This window comes from Dunckerocampus dactyliophorus, chromosome 2, assembly GCF_027744805.1.
Source record: "Dunckerocampus dactyliophorus isolate RoL2022-P2 chromosome 2, RoL_Ddac_1.1, whole genome shotgun sequence".
NCBI classification, from domain to species: Eukaryota; Metazoa; Chordata; class Actinopteri; order Syngnathiformes; family Syngnathidae; genus Dunckerocampus; species Dunckerocampus dactyliophorus.
This window is the reverse complement of record NC_072820.1, coordinates 37,328,995-37,344,111: the sequence shown is the minus strand read 5'-3', so window position 1 is coordinate 37,344,111 and position 15,117 is coordinate 37,328,995. Positions and strand designations below refer to the sequence as shown.

The 15,117-nt window shown below is 38.7% G+C and overlaps 3 protein-coding genes across 8 annotated transcripts in view; 1 reads left to right on the top strand and 2 right to left on the bottom strand.

The window, feature by feature from the left end:
* LOC129168418 (cytochrome c oxidase subunit 6B1) overlaps positions 1-15,117 on the bottom strand; it is a 210,160-nt gene that overhangs the window by 14,164 nt on the left and 180,879 nt on the right. The gene's annotated exons all lie outside the window — the stretch shown is intronic.
* On the top strand, positions 79-12,454 carry luc7l (LUC7-like (S. cerevisiae)). 5 transcript variants are annotated; one of them, XM_054753625.1, is made up of 11 exons: positions 87-316; positions 5,034-5,104; positions 5,441-6,134; positions 7,338-7,436; positions 7,581-7,691; positions 7,779-7,922; positions 8,011-8,187; positions 8,263-8,351; positions 8,428-8,457; positions 8,534-8,695; positions 11,511-12,454. In XM_054753625.1, the coding sequence occupies exons 4-11, from the start codon at positions 7,341-7,343 to the stop codon at positions 11,623-11,625; spliced, it is 924 nt and encodes a 307-aa protein (XP_054609600.1). In that variant the 5' UTR covers positions 87-316; positions 5,034-5,104; positions 5,441-6,134; positions 7,338-7,340; the 3' UTR covers positions 11,626-12,454. The 5 variants fall into 5 exon arrangements, with proteins under 5 accessions (XP_054609584.1, XP_054609575.1, XP_054609600.1 ...); XM_054753609.1 differs by lacking the exon at positions 5,034-5,104 and having other exon boundaries at positions 79-316; positions 6,040-6,134; positions 8,555-8,695; XM_054753600.1 differs by lacking the exon at positions 5,034-5,104 and having other exon boundaries at positions 81-316; positions 6,040-6,134.
* LOC129168343 (epidermal growth factor receptor kinase substrate 8-like protein 1) overlaps positions 11,887-15,117 on the bottom strand; it is a 17,579-nt gene continuing 14,348 nt past the window's right edge. For both annotated transcript variants that reach the window (XM_054753498.1, XM_054753508.1), the window contains exons 17-19: positions 14,887-15,052; positions 12,836-12,968; positions 11,887-12,760 (exon numbers count right to left, since the gene is read on the bottom strand). In XM_054753498.1, coding sequence (XP_054609473.1) covers positions 12,674-12,760; positions 12,836-12,968; positions 14,887-15,052 — 386 coding nt within the window. In that variant the 3' untranslated portion in view covers positions 11,887-12,673. The remainder of the gene's footprint in view (positions 12,761-12,835; positions 12,969-14,886; positions 15,053-15,117) is intronic.

The following is a 15,117-nucleotide window of genomic DNA, read 5'->3' as shown; positions in this document are numbered from 1 at the left end:
TGATTGGATCATACTCTTGCTCTAGAGCATTGTGGTTGGTCAATTCCACAAAGCTCGCAGTCCCTGTAAGGTCGCTAAGCGGAACTTTGAGACAACGGGATTCGACGTAACTTCCCCTAACAAAAAAGACGACTAGAGAACGTCTGGAAGCGGCGATGCTCGGAGGAACGAGTATTTTAAAAACTTAAAAAAATAACAACCAACACCTTTTCCTGTTGCCTTCTTTTTATACAGCGCGAAGGAACAGCCGCGACCATGTCCGCCCAAGCTCAAATGAGAGCTTTGCTCGACCAGCTAATGGGAACAGCGAGGGATGGTGAGTTTGCTGTTGAATGCTAGCTTGAGCTAGCTCGTTAGCCAAGATGGAGCCAGTGGTGAGACAGGCTTGTGTTGGCGTGTGATGGACAGGCCTGCATGAATGGACATGTATTTTTGAGGGCTGACTTAATATATTTGCGTTTGGTATAATTGAAAATAACTCCAAAGTATGATGTTTGTATCCACAATGGCGATATTTCAAGTCAGACTATCTTAGTACTATTCAGACCGTCTTAGTTGAGGGCGAGTAATGCCTTGTTATTTCCATTTTAGCTATCGTTAGCAATCAGCTAACGGTACGGTACAAGTATAACAAGAAACCATCAGACAATTTGTCTATGAAACACACAGAGCTTCTGGAAATTATGACAAACACCAATATGTCTTTGAAACAAAATTTGAAAATTGTTACGTATTGACGTTTTCATAGTGCTATCCCATTTAAGTGACGTGTTAAGATTTTTTCTATGACCAAGTGTTTTTAAAGCAGAAGCAACTATAAGTCGCTTACATTTATACAACTCATGGTTTTATACCATATTATACTATATCATTAATGCAAATCTCAAGGGGAGAAATTTACAGAAACACTTGGTGATTACAACAATAAATACATTTATTTGCACACTATTAATAAAAATAGATAGCTTTATTGGCATTCATGTTAGTAATACGTGTATGAAGTGTATTACTAAGTTGCCACATTAGATACATTTATTTGCATAAACTATTAATTAGAAAGCTTTATTGTGCATATATGTTTGCAGTACATGTTTGAATCACATTGCTAAAGCAATACGTTTACTGCTGTGGCACAGCAGCAGCCTCTAATATTCTATTCTATTCTATTCTCCTATATCAGATTAGGCTGTGCCGATGTGCCTAATACTGTGGTCACTGAGTGTGTATGGATCATTCTTCTGAAAGGGGTACCAAAAGCTTGACACAGCAAGCTATTTTCTAAACAAATTGCACATAAAAATAAAGTATCACTTGTTCGTTTTCAGTTAATGAAGAAAAACTAGCATGGAAATATCACATATTGGTGTGTTTCATGGCAGCAGGGCACTGTTTACTGGAATCTCAATTGTAGCATTTCCATTAAAAATGCTGTAATCTATTACTCATTATTTTTGATAAAGCCTTAATTTTCACTTTGTAGGAGTAAATGAATGAATTTTAAGGTCTTGAAAAAAACAATTGTGACATTTTTACATGTTCTTCAGTATAATATAACAAGTGCCTCACCGTTTCATTTTTTGTGCATACACAAACAGTAGTGGAAAAATGATATTGTGCACTAATGTGCACTCTATTTATTATAATTGACAATGGTGAGGCTTTTTCTGTGAAGTTTTTTTTTCCACATCTTACCATTTTCGGTGTTATTGGGCTGGCCAGGGCCTGACTTAATGGCAACAAATGCTGACACCCAATAAAGAGCTAGTGGATAGCGCAGACTTCAAATCCCATGCAAAACTCAACACTTCAAAGCATTGTTAGCACAGGAGTAGCACACTTCACCTTCCGGGGAAATATGATGTAAAACAATAGTTCTCCAAAATGGATTGATTAGAAAAAATAGATCAGTAGAAATCCGAATCGTAATACGTATCTTGGACATTGTGGCATATTTCAGATTTTGAATCAGTGTCACTGATGTCTGAATTGTTGATGAAAAAAACGGACAAATAATGTGCAAATACTTTGAAGTTCACATTGGGCGTCAAGGCTCATTTGCATGTAGACTTCTTAATTCACCTTTAGTTACATGGTGTTATATGGGGTCACAAGGGGTGGCAGTAGGTCTGGGTGATAAGGACCAAAACGATATATTTAGGTTGAATATCGATGTACGATCTATATCCTGATATTTTTTCTGCAAAGTGAGTTCAGACAAAATCAAAGCCAAATATGTACAGTATGTCAAGTTGTTTTATTAAAATACGTAACATGAGGATGTTTTTTGAAATTTTAAAGCTTCATGCAAGATGCACATAAAAAATATTATCCAAAAATCCTGACATAAAGTAGGCCATTGTCTTTTTTAAATAAATACAGAAAAAGTCAAATATAATCTTTTTTTTATAACTAACCTTTAGTTACGCTCAAATCCTCAGCTAATAACAAAAGAACAAAATATGAAGGAGTGCCCGGTTTAAGACGAAATTTTAAAATGTAAGCAACTCAAAAATACTTTAAATTGAACAGTAGTATTTTTTAGGGAAACATTTTTTGAAGACACAAGCATGTCATTATTTTGTGCCAACACCAACCTGTCAAGTGCATCGGACTTAGCAACTGTCTAACTTCCTTGTACATTTATGGTAAAGCTTGTCATGCTAAATAATTGTGACTACGAAGCTCGCTGCACATTGTGAGCCCTTTTGTTTACAGCATTTTTTCCACTCTTGCAACAGGGATCATAACGTTAGCAATGTGATAGGACTCCGCTTTATAATTGAACTAGGACTCCGCTTTATAATTGAACGCCACTTGCTTTTCCTTTCATGTGGAATGCAACAGGAAAAAGAAGCAGTGAGCTTTGTGTTGTGCCAGGAGTTGTGCAGCCAGCGCACAGCTTCAGACATTCCTTGTATTGGAGTTTGTGCCAATTTTTAAGGTGGTGAAAAATATATTTTTTTTTATGCTCTGAATTTGAAGTACCTCCAAATACTGAGCCACTGCTTTTTCATTGCTGATTAATTCTTCCACCGTTTTTTTTTTTGAAGGCTGAGTCGCCGGACTTGTACTCCACCCCTCCTTCCTCCTCCTGCATGCAAGGAGGGGGACGGGACAGAAGCGCACACACACTGCAGCGAGATGAGGCAGATACAGCGCAATCCAAACTATATCGATATGAATGATATGGTTGTTTTTGATATCGTGCTTCAAGTAAATATCGATATATCGCCCTGCCGTAGGTGGCAGTGGCTCAGGAGGCAGAGCAGGTCATCCAGAAACTGGAAGGATGGCGATTCAGTCCTCGCTCCCTCCTATGGTTAGCCATAGAGTCTTGAGCATCGACAGGAACTAGGACTAATATTGGATTCTCTTGAGGTCGTTGTAATGTTTTTTATTTCGATTCATAGTTTTGATGCCCAATTTTCCAACCAGAAGAAGAAGCGGTTAAAAAGTTTGGCTTAACTTTGTGAAAAAAGAACACCAACCTGTGTTGGTGGTGGTCGGAGAGGCCATAGGCACTAACTGCTTGCCACGTTTTCGTCAGTCTGCTCCATGGCAGCTATGGATAGAGATGTAGTTTATCACCACCATTGTGTAACTGTGAAGTAGGGATGTCCCGATCAACATTTTTTTACTTTTGATTTGATTTTTTTTTCCTAGTCTTGCTGATCTGATCCGCTACATGTCTTTTTTTTTTATAATAATAATAATAAGCTTTTGATACAAACATGAATTTGTGGAATTTAATATGGTTATGAAAATAGCTCTTCAAGCATTAAAAGTAATGCAACCAAAGTATTGCTGAATTTACTTTTTTTATTACACAGCATGACCAACAATATTGTTTGGCTTTTGTAACAAACCTCTGAGTATAGTCCCTAATTAAATAAAAGGGCCAATAAAAGACAATTAGGGCTCGATGAAATCTGTTTTATTTTTTCCCCAAATTCCGTTTCTTTCAGTTTTAACTTTTTAGAATTCTATCTAGGGTCTAGGGTCGCGGGGGAATGCTGGAGCCTATCCCAGCTGACTTCGGAGCCTCAGCACATACTGCTACAAAATCGTCAACAAACTATAATGCCCGTGCTTGTGATTAAACAAGATGGAGTCACAGATGTAATTCCAACTGCATTATTAATGTAAGATATTTTTATGACACCCTTATTTTGTTTACATGATTAGACAAATGTGACAAATAACGGTCTTATTTTGAAGACCGGAAATGTGACGTTGATACGAGCTGAGTGCAAGAACAAATGTGCAGCTCGTCTTTTTTCACTCAGAACTTGCAAGTCGTCTGCAGGCATTGTAAAATGGCCCTTACATTATAAAATAGTCCTGCGTCAACACAGTGAGGGAGTGCTAATCAAACCGTGACGAGGGACTATGTAAACTCCAACTTATTATTACATTGTGCACAGACTACGCTCTGTACGTTTAACAAGGTGTAACATTTTGTCAGCAAAATGCGTTTAGTGCACAATGAGGTGTTATACTTGGGGAATCACAGCAGCTGAAACCTAAGTTCCACCGTTTTGTGTTATTTATTCCATCGTCTTTTTAACAAATGCGCACATTGGCAGAAATTGACATCAGATTGTGTTTTACTTGACACTGTTTCCCCCATTCATTCAATATGTTTGCAATATATTTTCATATGGCCTTAGCTTCAAATCACTGTTGTGTGTGCGTCATGCCCCTTGAAGTGATTGCACCCTTGCTGCTACCCCTTTCAGCAGAATCGCCCATATATGAAATTGGTGTGAAGATTAATGCGATTTTTACTACGGTTTTCAGTCATTCGGATACAAACAACATACAAATTAATTAGGCAGGAAAAACCTATTGCTGCCTTGCCCTTTTTAAATAAAGAGGTTCATCCTAAGTTAATTTATAGTGGATCATCCTTACCATAAGTGTGAGTGAGTTTGTGGGTGTATGTATGTGTGATGAGATAATCAGCACATTCTTCCCATGCATATGTTGCATACAAACTGAACAATTGTGGCCCCTTTATTTTATTCATTAAGGTTCAGTGTATCTTTGCCAGCCTACATCAATCTGCAAAGGAGTTGCAGAAAAGCCTCATGTTCATCGAGCCGTGAGTCACACATAATTTTTAAAGCTGTTATGATGAATATCCAAACAGTACATGTTTGCCTTTCGGAAGTAAGTGTAGCCTGTTTTTTTTTTTTTATTATTATTATTTTTTTAAGATATACACAATGATAATTTCTTAAATGGCAAATAGAATTTGGAGTAGTGCTAAGCTGCTTGAGCTAAGACGCCTGGTCGCGCTGAATGAACACAAGACACATCTCAGCATACCAGTCTTTTTTTTTTTTCTTCCCTACAAGCAATTTTCAGACGAGACAAACACTTTTGCACACAGAATTTTCGATCTGACTCTTGTATGACTCCCAACTTCTTACCACAGGTTTGGCAGGAAAACTGTTCCCATTTTTACTTTCCCACAGCGGGTTTAAAATTCTGCAGCTGAGGGCTTGAAGATGCAGAAGGGTACAGTATATGGTGCAGAACGCAGTGTGTATAAACCTATTTATGCTTTTTTTGAATTTCTGTCACTGTATCATTTCTGTAAAATGGCTTGGCTGGAACAAATGACACTTCTGTGTTGAGATGCTATGTGTAAAAAACATTTTTTAAAAAAGCCCATTTCCACACACATGTACCATAAAACAAGATAAACTGAGTTGAGGCTCTGTTATTGACATTTGAGGCTTGGGTAAGGTTGCCACCAAGAATAGCAGCAAGCATCACACAACGAGGCCGTGCAGAGCCTTCAGCTTCTCACTTACACCGAGAGGCACAGTTAATCAAGTAATGTTTTTATAACATGCTAATGACCAAGAAGATATCTTTTTTTTAAACAATGGGCTCAAACTGTTTGAATGCAGCTATTGTGATACGTATATATGACACATTGATGTATTATGCAGTGGCAGTCAGATATGTCAAAGTCTAACACCCCCACTAACAAATATGTCTAATTGGATGTCTTTTGGACTATTTCAGGGGATGAAACGCGGCAGAGGGTCAAATTTACAGATGACCGAGTCTGCAAAAGTCACCTGCTCAACTGCTGTCCACATGACATTTTGTCGGGAACTGTAAGTGTCAATTTTGGAGGAGCTGAAAGATTGCTGTTCTTAAGCAGGCATCCTTTTAAAACGCAACTGGTGTTGTATCTCTATTGCAGTGTTTTCACACTAGACCCAAAGTGGGTTATGCTGACTGCTGTAGGGGGCTAATAATTAAAAACTGCTTGACTGTATTAGCGCCAAACGCTGAGATTTACATAATGCGCTCGAACACCTCACGTTCAAGACCCACAGGAGGTAGTACAGTGCAGAAGAAAGGTGACAGCATGAAGTTGTTCATTGTTATGTATGCGTTAGATTACAAATAGGTAAGTTGTGCTTTAAAAGTGCTTCATCTTCAAATTCTGGTGTATAAGCTGCTACTTTTTCTTAAAACTTGGAACCCTGCGGTTTATAATGTATGGCCATGTTATAATCTGAGATCTCCTTTCACTACAGAACTATTACTAATCGTTTAAATACTGTGCCACTTGCGAGTCAGTGAGGAAACGGTAGCTCTTTCTTTGGCAGGAGCAAATCACAAGCTACAAGGGAACTCACAACGAAATTGCAAGAGGCCATTACTCAATATAACAGTCCGACTCACGGTGTAAGCTAAGAAAGAACTCTAAAATCATCACGCAGCAACTTAATACACAAAAGGTAGGTAAGAAATATACAAGTGAAGTACCAATGCGAGTGTAGAATAAAAATTATTTGAACTTCGTCCCATCATGCATTGCTTCCCATCAAAGCGGTTCATCCAATTGCAATGGCCGGGGCTCCCTCCGGTGGACACAAGCCATCATTGCAACTGAACTTTCTGGAGCGTAAGCAATGCATGATGGGAAGTTAAAATACTGTAACACTAACAGTATTTTAGATCTCACCGTTCGTCAAAAATTGTCTATCTTTTTATTATCAAGGGAGGAAAAAAATCAGAACCTACATGGCCGCATGTAGAAAAACTGATTATTTATTTACCAAGTATTTATCAGTAATACAGTGAAAATTAGAAGAAATGTGAATATTTACTTTGCAATTTGGTTTTGGTGTGCGTTCCAAAATGTTCTGCTTGAGCTCCTAACAAAAATTTAGGAATAATTTATAAATCACAGTGAGTAATACAAAAACCATTGAATGTGGTCTATGAAAGTATGCAGTTTCATAGTGGTAGATACTGTACTCAACTAATTGATAAAATTAAAATGAGTGTTTGTGTTTTGTCTGTAGCGCATGGACCTGGGAGAGTGCACTAAGATCCATGACCTGGCGCTCCGAGCTGACTATGAAATCGCCTCCAAGGAAAAAGACCTGTTTTTTGAGCTTGATGTAAGTGATTTTGCAACTCACGCTAATAACGACTAACTAATGACGGAACTTGCAAAAATGTACAAAAATGCATTATGTCATACTTTATATAAAGTTGCCACTTGCTCTTATAATGGCTTTGTTTGTTCTTGTTTTGTTTTCAAGGCGGTTGATCACTTGGAGTCATTTATCGCCGACTGTGACCGCAGGACAGAGCTGGCGAAGAAACGCCTGGCAGAGACTCAAGAAGAGATAAGCGCTGAAGTGGCGGCAAAGGTTTGTTAAAAACAAATAAAAGTTCCGCAGTGTCCTGTATTGTTGTTCTCCTGGGAGGCAAATACGAGCATGTGATGTATGCTGCAGGCAGAGAAGGTCCATGAGCTGAACGAGGAAATCGGAAAGCTCCTTGCCAAGGCGGAGCAACTCGGAGCAGAGGGCAACGTGGACGAATCCCAGAAAGTTCTGCAGGAAGTGGAGAAGGTCCGCAGTAGGAAGAAGGATGCAGAGGTGAGGCTGATGCACACACTTTATGGAAACATCCTCCTTGGAGAGGTGTTTTGACTTTCTACAAACAGATTTGTGTGTGTTCTTGCAGGAGGAATACAGAAACTCTATGCCTGCCTCCAGTTTCCAGCAGCAGAAATTGCGTGTTTGTGAGGTGTGCTCTGCTTATCTGGGTCTCCATGACAACGATCGGCGTTTGGCCGACCATTTCGGTGGGAAGCTCCACCTCGGCTTCATTCAAATCAGAGAGAAACTGGACCAACTAAAGGTGTGCAGAAAACAACTCAATATGCCTCTCCAGACACAAGACATGTCTCACGGTTTCAAATCTTCTTGTCATTAGAAAACTGTTGTGGACAAGCAGGAGAAACGCAACCAGGAGCGCCTGAAGAGACGGGAAGAAAGGGAGAAAGAGGAAAAGATGAAAAAAAGGTGAGTGCTCATATTAAAATCCCTATGGTGTATGTGCATATGTTTATTATTTCAACGTCATGTACTCTCATCACAGGACGAGATCCCGCAGCAGAGAGCATAAAAGGTAAGAAACTTGAACATTCATTTGCCCTTTTTGGAATTTGTGGAATTCCGGGCCGAACCACATATTTTAATTGTAGGTCTCGTTCTCGTGACCGAAGGAGGCGTCGCTCACGCTCCTCATCACGAGACAAGCGCCGCTCACGATCCCGGTCCAGGGAGAGGAAGAGGCGACATCGCAGCCGGTCTGGCTCCCGCAGCCGAGGACACCGTCACAGCCACGAGCAGAGCTCTAGACACAAGTACGTACACTTTTACGTGAATTAAAAAAAACATTTATTTTATACATTCTTTGCCATGATAACCATCCTCACACTGTCTCAATATATTCTATATAATTGTTAATTAATGTTAATTGTTTACTGTATCAGATACTCATTAAAGAGGATTTTACAATATACAGGCATGGGAAAAAAATTATTTGACCACACTTGTTTCTTCAGTTTCTTGTTCATTTTAAGGTCTGATACAACTAAAAAGGTGCCTTTGTTTGGACAAATATAACAGTGACAACAAAAATAGCTCATAGAGTAACATTTTTGGCAGTACAATGCTATAACTATTCATGTAAGAACTTACCAGTGAGTGAATTTGGTTATCAGCTCTTAAATTAAACTGTTATGAGCTATATTTGTTATCATCATTATATTTGTCTAAACAAATGTACCTTTTGTTGTACCAGGCATTAAAATGGATCAATAAACCGAAGAAACAAGGGTGGTCTAATCATTTTATCCATGACTGTATTTCTGTTAGATATATTTACATATTTATATTCATTATCATCATATTATTGTTTTAAATCGGCTTCTTAATGAGGGTAAAGGGGGCTTTTATAGCCTGTTTTAGTGTGTATTTCGCTGCCGCCAAAATCCACCCATTTTCTATGCAGCTTATCCTCACTATCTCACTTCTAAATGTGTTTTATAAAACGTATAATGCTTTGAATGGTTGTCGCTATGGTGGCAAAGTGTTTAGAATACAATACGTAAATAAGACATGACTTACTGTCTTCTGTGGCAACTTGGATGCCATTCTCCTCCTTTTGTCCAGTGTAGCATAGCATCCAAAATGCATCTTATTGTGTTCTGTGCCAACTTTGACACCTTTCTCCTCCTTTTGTCCTGAGTAGTATAGCATCTTAGCATCCAAAATGCGTTTATACCGTACTTTCAAGTCAAATGCTTCTTATAAAAGGGTGTTCACTCGGACACTGAACAGCCAGGGGCAACACAGGGTTTTAGCATAACTACTATTTTGATTAAAAATGTACCCAACGAAGTCGACAAGCTGCCTCATGACAGGTTGTTTACTAGGCATAAGCTGAGAGCTGCAACTTCACCGACTTCACTTCCGGAAACGCACCTTTTCTGGGCAGAAAATTCAGAATGGGGCCCGCCACATACACAAATGCTTTCATAAAACCAACCAGTTAGAACATAATTACAAACAATATAGAACATATTTAAGCAAATTTGAAAAATCATGTCAGTGACCCTTTAACAATACATAACAACATAACTGCTTGTGTTGTTTTTATAGGAGTGTTTTTTTTCTCGACAGTCCATTTTATTTTCATTGATTTTTTTTTGTCTTTTTATGTTTAATTTATTTAAAAGCGCTTGACATTTAAATTACAATGTTAAATACTCTTGAGTAATTATAGTTTATTCCTTTTGATATGGTGTACTGATTATTATGCCATATAATTAATGAAAAAATGGTCTCAAAAAATGTTGTCAATAATATTATCGACAATAATTTGTAGGGCAATTATCGTCCAGCAAAATTTGTTATCGTGACAGGCCTGATAATACATTTTATTTACTCAGACGCTTTACATGATAAAAGAAAAAGAAAAAAAAGCAAAATAACAGTAGAAAGTGAAAACAAAAAAGCAGAGTTCAGAACAATTACAGTTTAAAAGACGTTGATAGAGAAGGCAAGAGTAAGAGATTGCAATGTGATGTATTACTAGATAATATGTACGAGTTGTCAGTTAAAATCAGTGCGAAATAGGTGTGTTTTTAGGTAGGTCTTTTAATAAAGACTGGTCCTCTTATATTCGTGGTCCAGCTATTTATACATATATACGATATACAAAATATACTGTTTTTCCAACAACTGGTCATAGTAAAAGTGAGGTCATCTTGTGCTGAGGGGCGTCTTATTTTTGGGTCAACACGGTCCATGACAGTGGACTGGGACAAAAATTTGGCCGTGGACTTTTTGTTTCAAACTGGCCCCCATGCCACCACCCATTAGGGGCCGCCTCTTGTTTATTTAAAAAAAAAAAAAAAAAAGTGCACGGTTGGAATCGAGCTTGCGCCTTCTGTCTTGGTAGGAAGCAGCATATATCATTACACCAACAGAGACTGACCCCATGGATCGTGGGCCTGGGGACTATGCACAGCACTTCTAATGCGTGTCGGGAGGCGCAGCTCTGACTGCCACCTCGCCCTTTCCGATGTGTTGTATCTGCAGCAGTATGTTCCCAGACCGGTCTGGGAGATTGAGTTACCGTACTTTGCAAGGCACAGCAGTACCCCCTGGAAAACTCCCGGTACCCTCGATGGCCAATCCAACCCTGACAGTGGCCCATCTGAAGCCAAATACTGTTCCCAAATTCTGCTTAAATTTTTTGAACATGGGAAATAATAGGAATTGAATAAGTCAAGTCAGTCATCATAAAATCGTAATTAGCTACAGTAGTCCCTCATTTATCGTGGTTAGTTGGTTCCAAACCCGACTGTGTTAAGTGAATTTCCACAAAGTAGGATTAGATATAAATTTAGTATTTTCATAGTAAGAGCATAGAAAACCTGTTTGACCTTCTACGTACGGTTTTTGACATTATTACAGCCATATAGTCCTTACAGTGATACACATATTACCAAATCTAGTAGATATAATCACAGACAATAAGCCATTTCAGTTTTAAATAAAACTTGTGCTTGTGTGTTGCACTAAACTTTAATGAGAGACTCGTTCATTCTACAAACTTGCAACTCTTGTTGTGGTCAAAGGATTGACACTTTATGTGTGGCTTTCAACCAGGTCATCCAAAGACCGCGAACGCTCATCCAGAGACAAGTCACGGGAGCGCGATCGGCGGGACGGCGTGAACGGCAGGTCGGACTCTCGCAGGGCAGACGACAGAGAAAACCTGTGAGGTCCCAGTATCCATTCATCCTCCACCACACACACTGTTGTGTGTCCTTCAACCATTTGTCCATTTACCAGCTACAGAATATTCCTTATAGTCCTCCTTAGACAGTTTTTCTTTCTTTTGCTGTTTGTCCATTTAATTCTGTTTCAAGCCAACTCTCATCAGCCTGACAGCCTGGTTGCAGTAACCACCTCTATGATTGGGTGGACTTTCTTTATCCAATAATCAGTGACTTCAATAGAGAAATAACATCATTTGGTGTGCTTTTTTTTTTCTTGTTTCTTTTTATTATACAGAATACTACTTACATTTTGAGGGTCTCGAGTGTGTAAGACACTATCCCCTGGTAGATCACATATCTTAAATTGTTTTTATTTTCTGTACTTGGTTTGATCAACGCCCTTTCAAAGTCTTAGGAGCCCTGATAAGTGATTTAAAGTCTCAACATGTCAAGTATATTTTCTCTTTCAGTCAAGTCTGATTTTATGTTGCCAGTCAGTAGCTAAGGCAATTTATGTGGAGGAGTGTTTGTCTAGTTTAAAAATAATTTGTTGGAACTGTTTCCAAGTGTTCTATCATGTTTTGTAAGTTGATTTAAAATAAATACAAATGTTCACCATCTTAGAAGATGTTCATTTGAGTTGACATGTGAAGCAGAAAGTGAGATTTTTTTGACGCACTGTGGACTGAACTGCTTTGTAATGAAATGCAAACAGATTGTAATGGTGCATTGCTTTACATATAATGTGAGGGTGTCATCTTGTTCCGCGCGGATTCATTGGGGAGGGGAAGTAAATTAAACCACATTAAAGTCTTTATTGCATATTGGTCATTTCTTGCCTTCATTTGGTTGTGGCATTGTTGAATTAGTGGATAAGTCCATATTACTATAAAGTTAATAGTAACATTTATAATACGTTAGCACAGTGCCTACTGTATTAAATACAGTTGTGTTACACTGCCAAAAATGAAGAGCTGCAAGATTATCTTCACTGACATACATTATTTCCAGGTATGTATATACTATATAGTCCATCTCCTATACATCTTCTCACAAAGTGCTGCTTTCTAATTTAAGGTCCACCTTCATTTTCTGTTTCTCCATGACTGCTTCCAGCTCTGTGGCCCTTCGAGCATCCTGCAGGAAACGAGAACAGCATTAAGACCAGTAGAAGGCGCTGGAGGCCACAAAGATCAAGCATCAGCAGGTCACCTCTAGCAGTGCTCGCTGCACAGCCAGCTGGCTGTACACTCTTGCGCCTTCGTCTGGAATAACGCTGCGCAGCTCCTCCTTGTTCAGGGAGAAGAGCTGAGCACCTGTTAGGACTCCCAAACATGACACCGTCCTAAAGGGAGAACACAACACAGGTGAGTTGCTGCAATAGGAGCTTATTTTGAGCCGTTATAATAACCCCGTTATTACCTTTAAGCTTATACTGTATACGTGTGTGTACATATATTTTTAAATTCACAGTACAATATAAAGTATAAATACATAACTTCACACTTACACACCTAAATGTTTAAACACTCAAAAAAGTTCAAACATTCGTTTGAATTTTAATGAAGAAATTATTAACTGACTCACGCATATTTCACTCATCTGACCTTGCCTTTTGGGCCTGGCGCAGTTCTGCTGTACTGTAGTGTTTTTTATACTTGTTAAAACATATTGCTGCAGTACTCCTCCTGTTGCAGTCCTCTCCCTCGAACGGAAGATTAATTTATTCCGTAATGGTACCCTACAGCCGCGTAACTTCTACATTCCTTCAGTATGTCCAGAAGTTTTGTGCGACGGTTAGCATCATCTACCTTATTTGGCGCAGAACGTTTTGTCGACAGGGTAGTAATGTTACAAAATTTCTAAATTTGTAAAATCAAGTCTGATTAATTCTATCCGATAAAGCATGACTTGAACTTTAATTTGATACCTCATTCACTTCTCTACCCCCAATATTAAAGAAGTTAAAGCAGATTTTACCCGAAAATAGTGCCTTAAGTCCCCATTGCTTTAACATTGAGTCAAGACAAAAGTGATCAACCCACGGACCTTGGCAAGTACAACTGTACTACAAAATATATATAAAATAACTAAGACGGTGAAAATCCATTAACCAAAAAAAGTATCCATTAACATTTTTTTGATAATCAAAAAGTCCAGGGAAGAAAATCTAGTGTCATATTTTTCTTGTAGGCCTAGCACTGCAGTGCAGCAGCAAGCTTTGTAGCCTAGTTGTTTTCACCCCACACTAACCACAACGAAAACGTAGTATCATCAATGACAGGAATGCATCAAATCTACCAACATCTACTCCATATTTGATTAAATCTATGTTTTTAGCATGAGTTTGTCATAATGAAGTGGCAAAGAAAATGGATGAATATCTAAATTATCCATATTTTGTTTGCCTTTATATTATTTACAATCAAGGCATCAGTATTGAAAATAGGACAACAATGCAAAGCGCCATGTAGTATTTCCGGGTCAAAAAAACATATTTCACACAATTACGTCTGCAGACAGATATTAAAGTAAATGAATATCCTATATACCTTATATCTTGTCCTGAAGCTCCGGTTCATGAGTTTGATAGGATTTAAGTTGTACTTAACTTTCCAAGCACTAATTTGACTTTATGTGGTCCAACACTCAATATAAATCCGATACGAAATTGAAGATGAAGAAGTAATCTACCTAACAAACATGTATACAAATGAAAATACACCCGATGTCATATGAAAAAATAGCATTTTAAGGACGTCCCCACGGACTCTCCTAACATAGCATGCACGCTCAGTGTGCATGCTTTTTTCATCGCTAAAATATGGGTTTTGTCGGAGAGAAACTTGCAAACATACAAGGACGGCAAGCAAGCTAGCAATGCCACAGAAATGCCGCACGAAGGAGATTGATTGACAGTGGTCTACAGCCAATTGGGACACAGAAGACAATGGGTGGTGCAGACAGACGACAGACACTCAACTTCCCACAATACAGTTCTTCTTAAAGGGCTACACTCAGCCTATAACAGCGTTAATATGCTGTAAAAAAAAAAAAAAAAAAAAAAAAAGAAAAGAAAAAAGCACTAAAATTGCACAAAAAAATCTGGAGAGGGAACACTGTATAAAAGAAAAACGGCGCCCTCTGGCAGGATTTTGCCTTCCCTGCACTTAATGACCACAGTGTCCTCACTCACTCACTTTCATTGTGACTCCATGTGGTTATAAATGGCCTGTAACCAATGCGTCAAAGGTTTGACTCACGATTCACTGAAGCCTTTCCCCCTGAGCCACTCCATCACCTCCTTTGGGGCGGAGTGGTAGTCGAGGGGAAGGGAGGTGTCCATGGATCGAGGGATGACCAGAGGCTTGCTGCTGTTGGCCTTTCCATTGGTCAGCCTCTGGAGCAGCTCATCATTCACCATCATGACTGTAAAGATCATTTCATGAAGTATTTAACATAGTATTACACTGTGTAACCCAACAATGGCATCC

Bases quoted from the DNA above. Each gene is read 5' to 3' on its own strand.
- luc7l (XM_054753600.1), top strand. From the start codon at position 256: ATGTCCGCCCAAGCTCAAATGAGAGCTTTGCTCGACCAGCTAATGGGA. The intron at 317-6,039 runs GTGAGTTTGCTG...GGACTATTTCAG, and splicing joins AATGGGAACAGCGAGGGATG to GGGATGAAACGCGGCAGAGG. The intron at 8,458-8,533 runs GTAAGAAACTTG...TTTTAATTGTAG, and splicing joins CGCAGCAGAGAGCATAAAAG to GTCTCGTTCTCGTGACCGAA.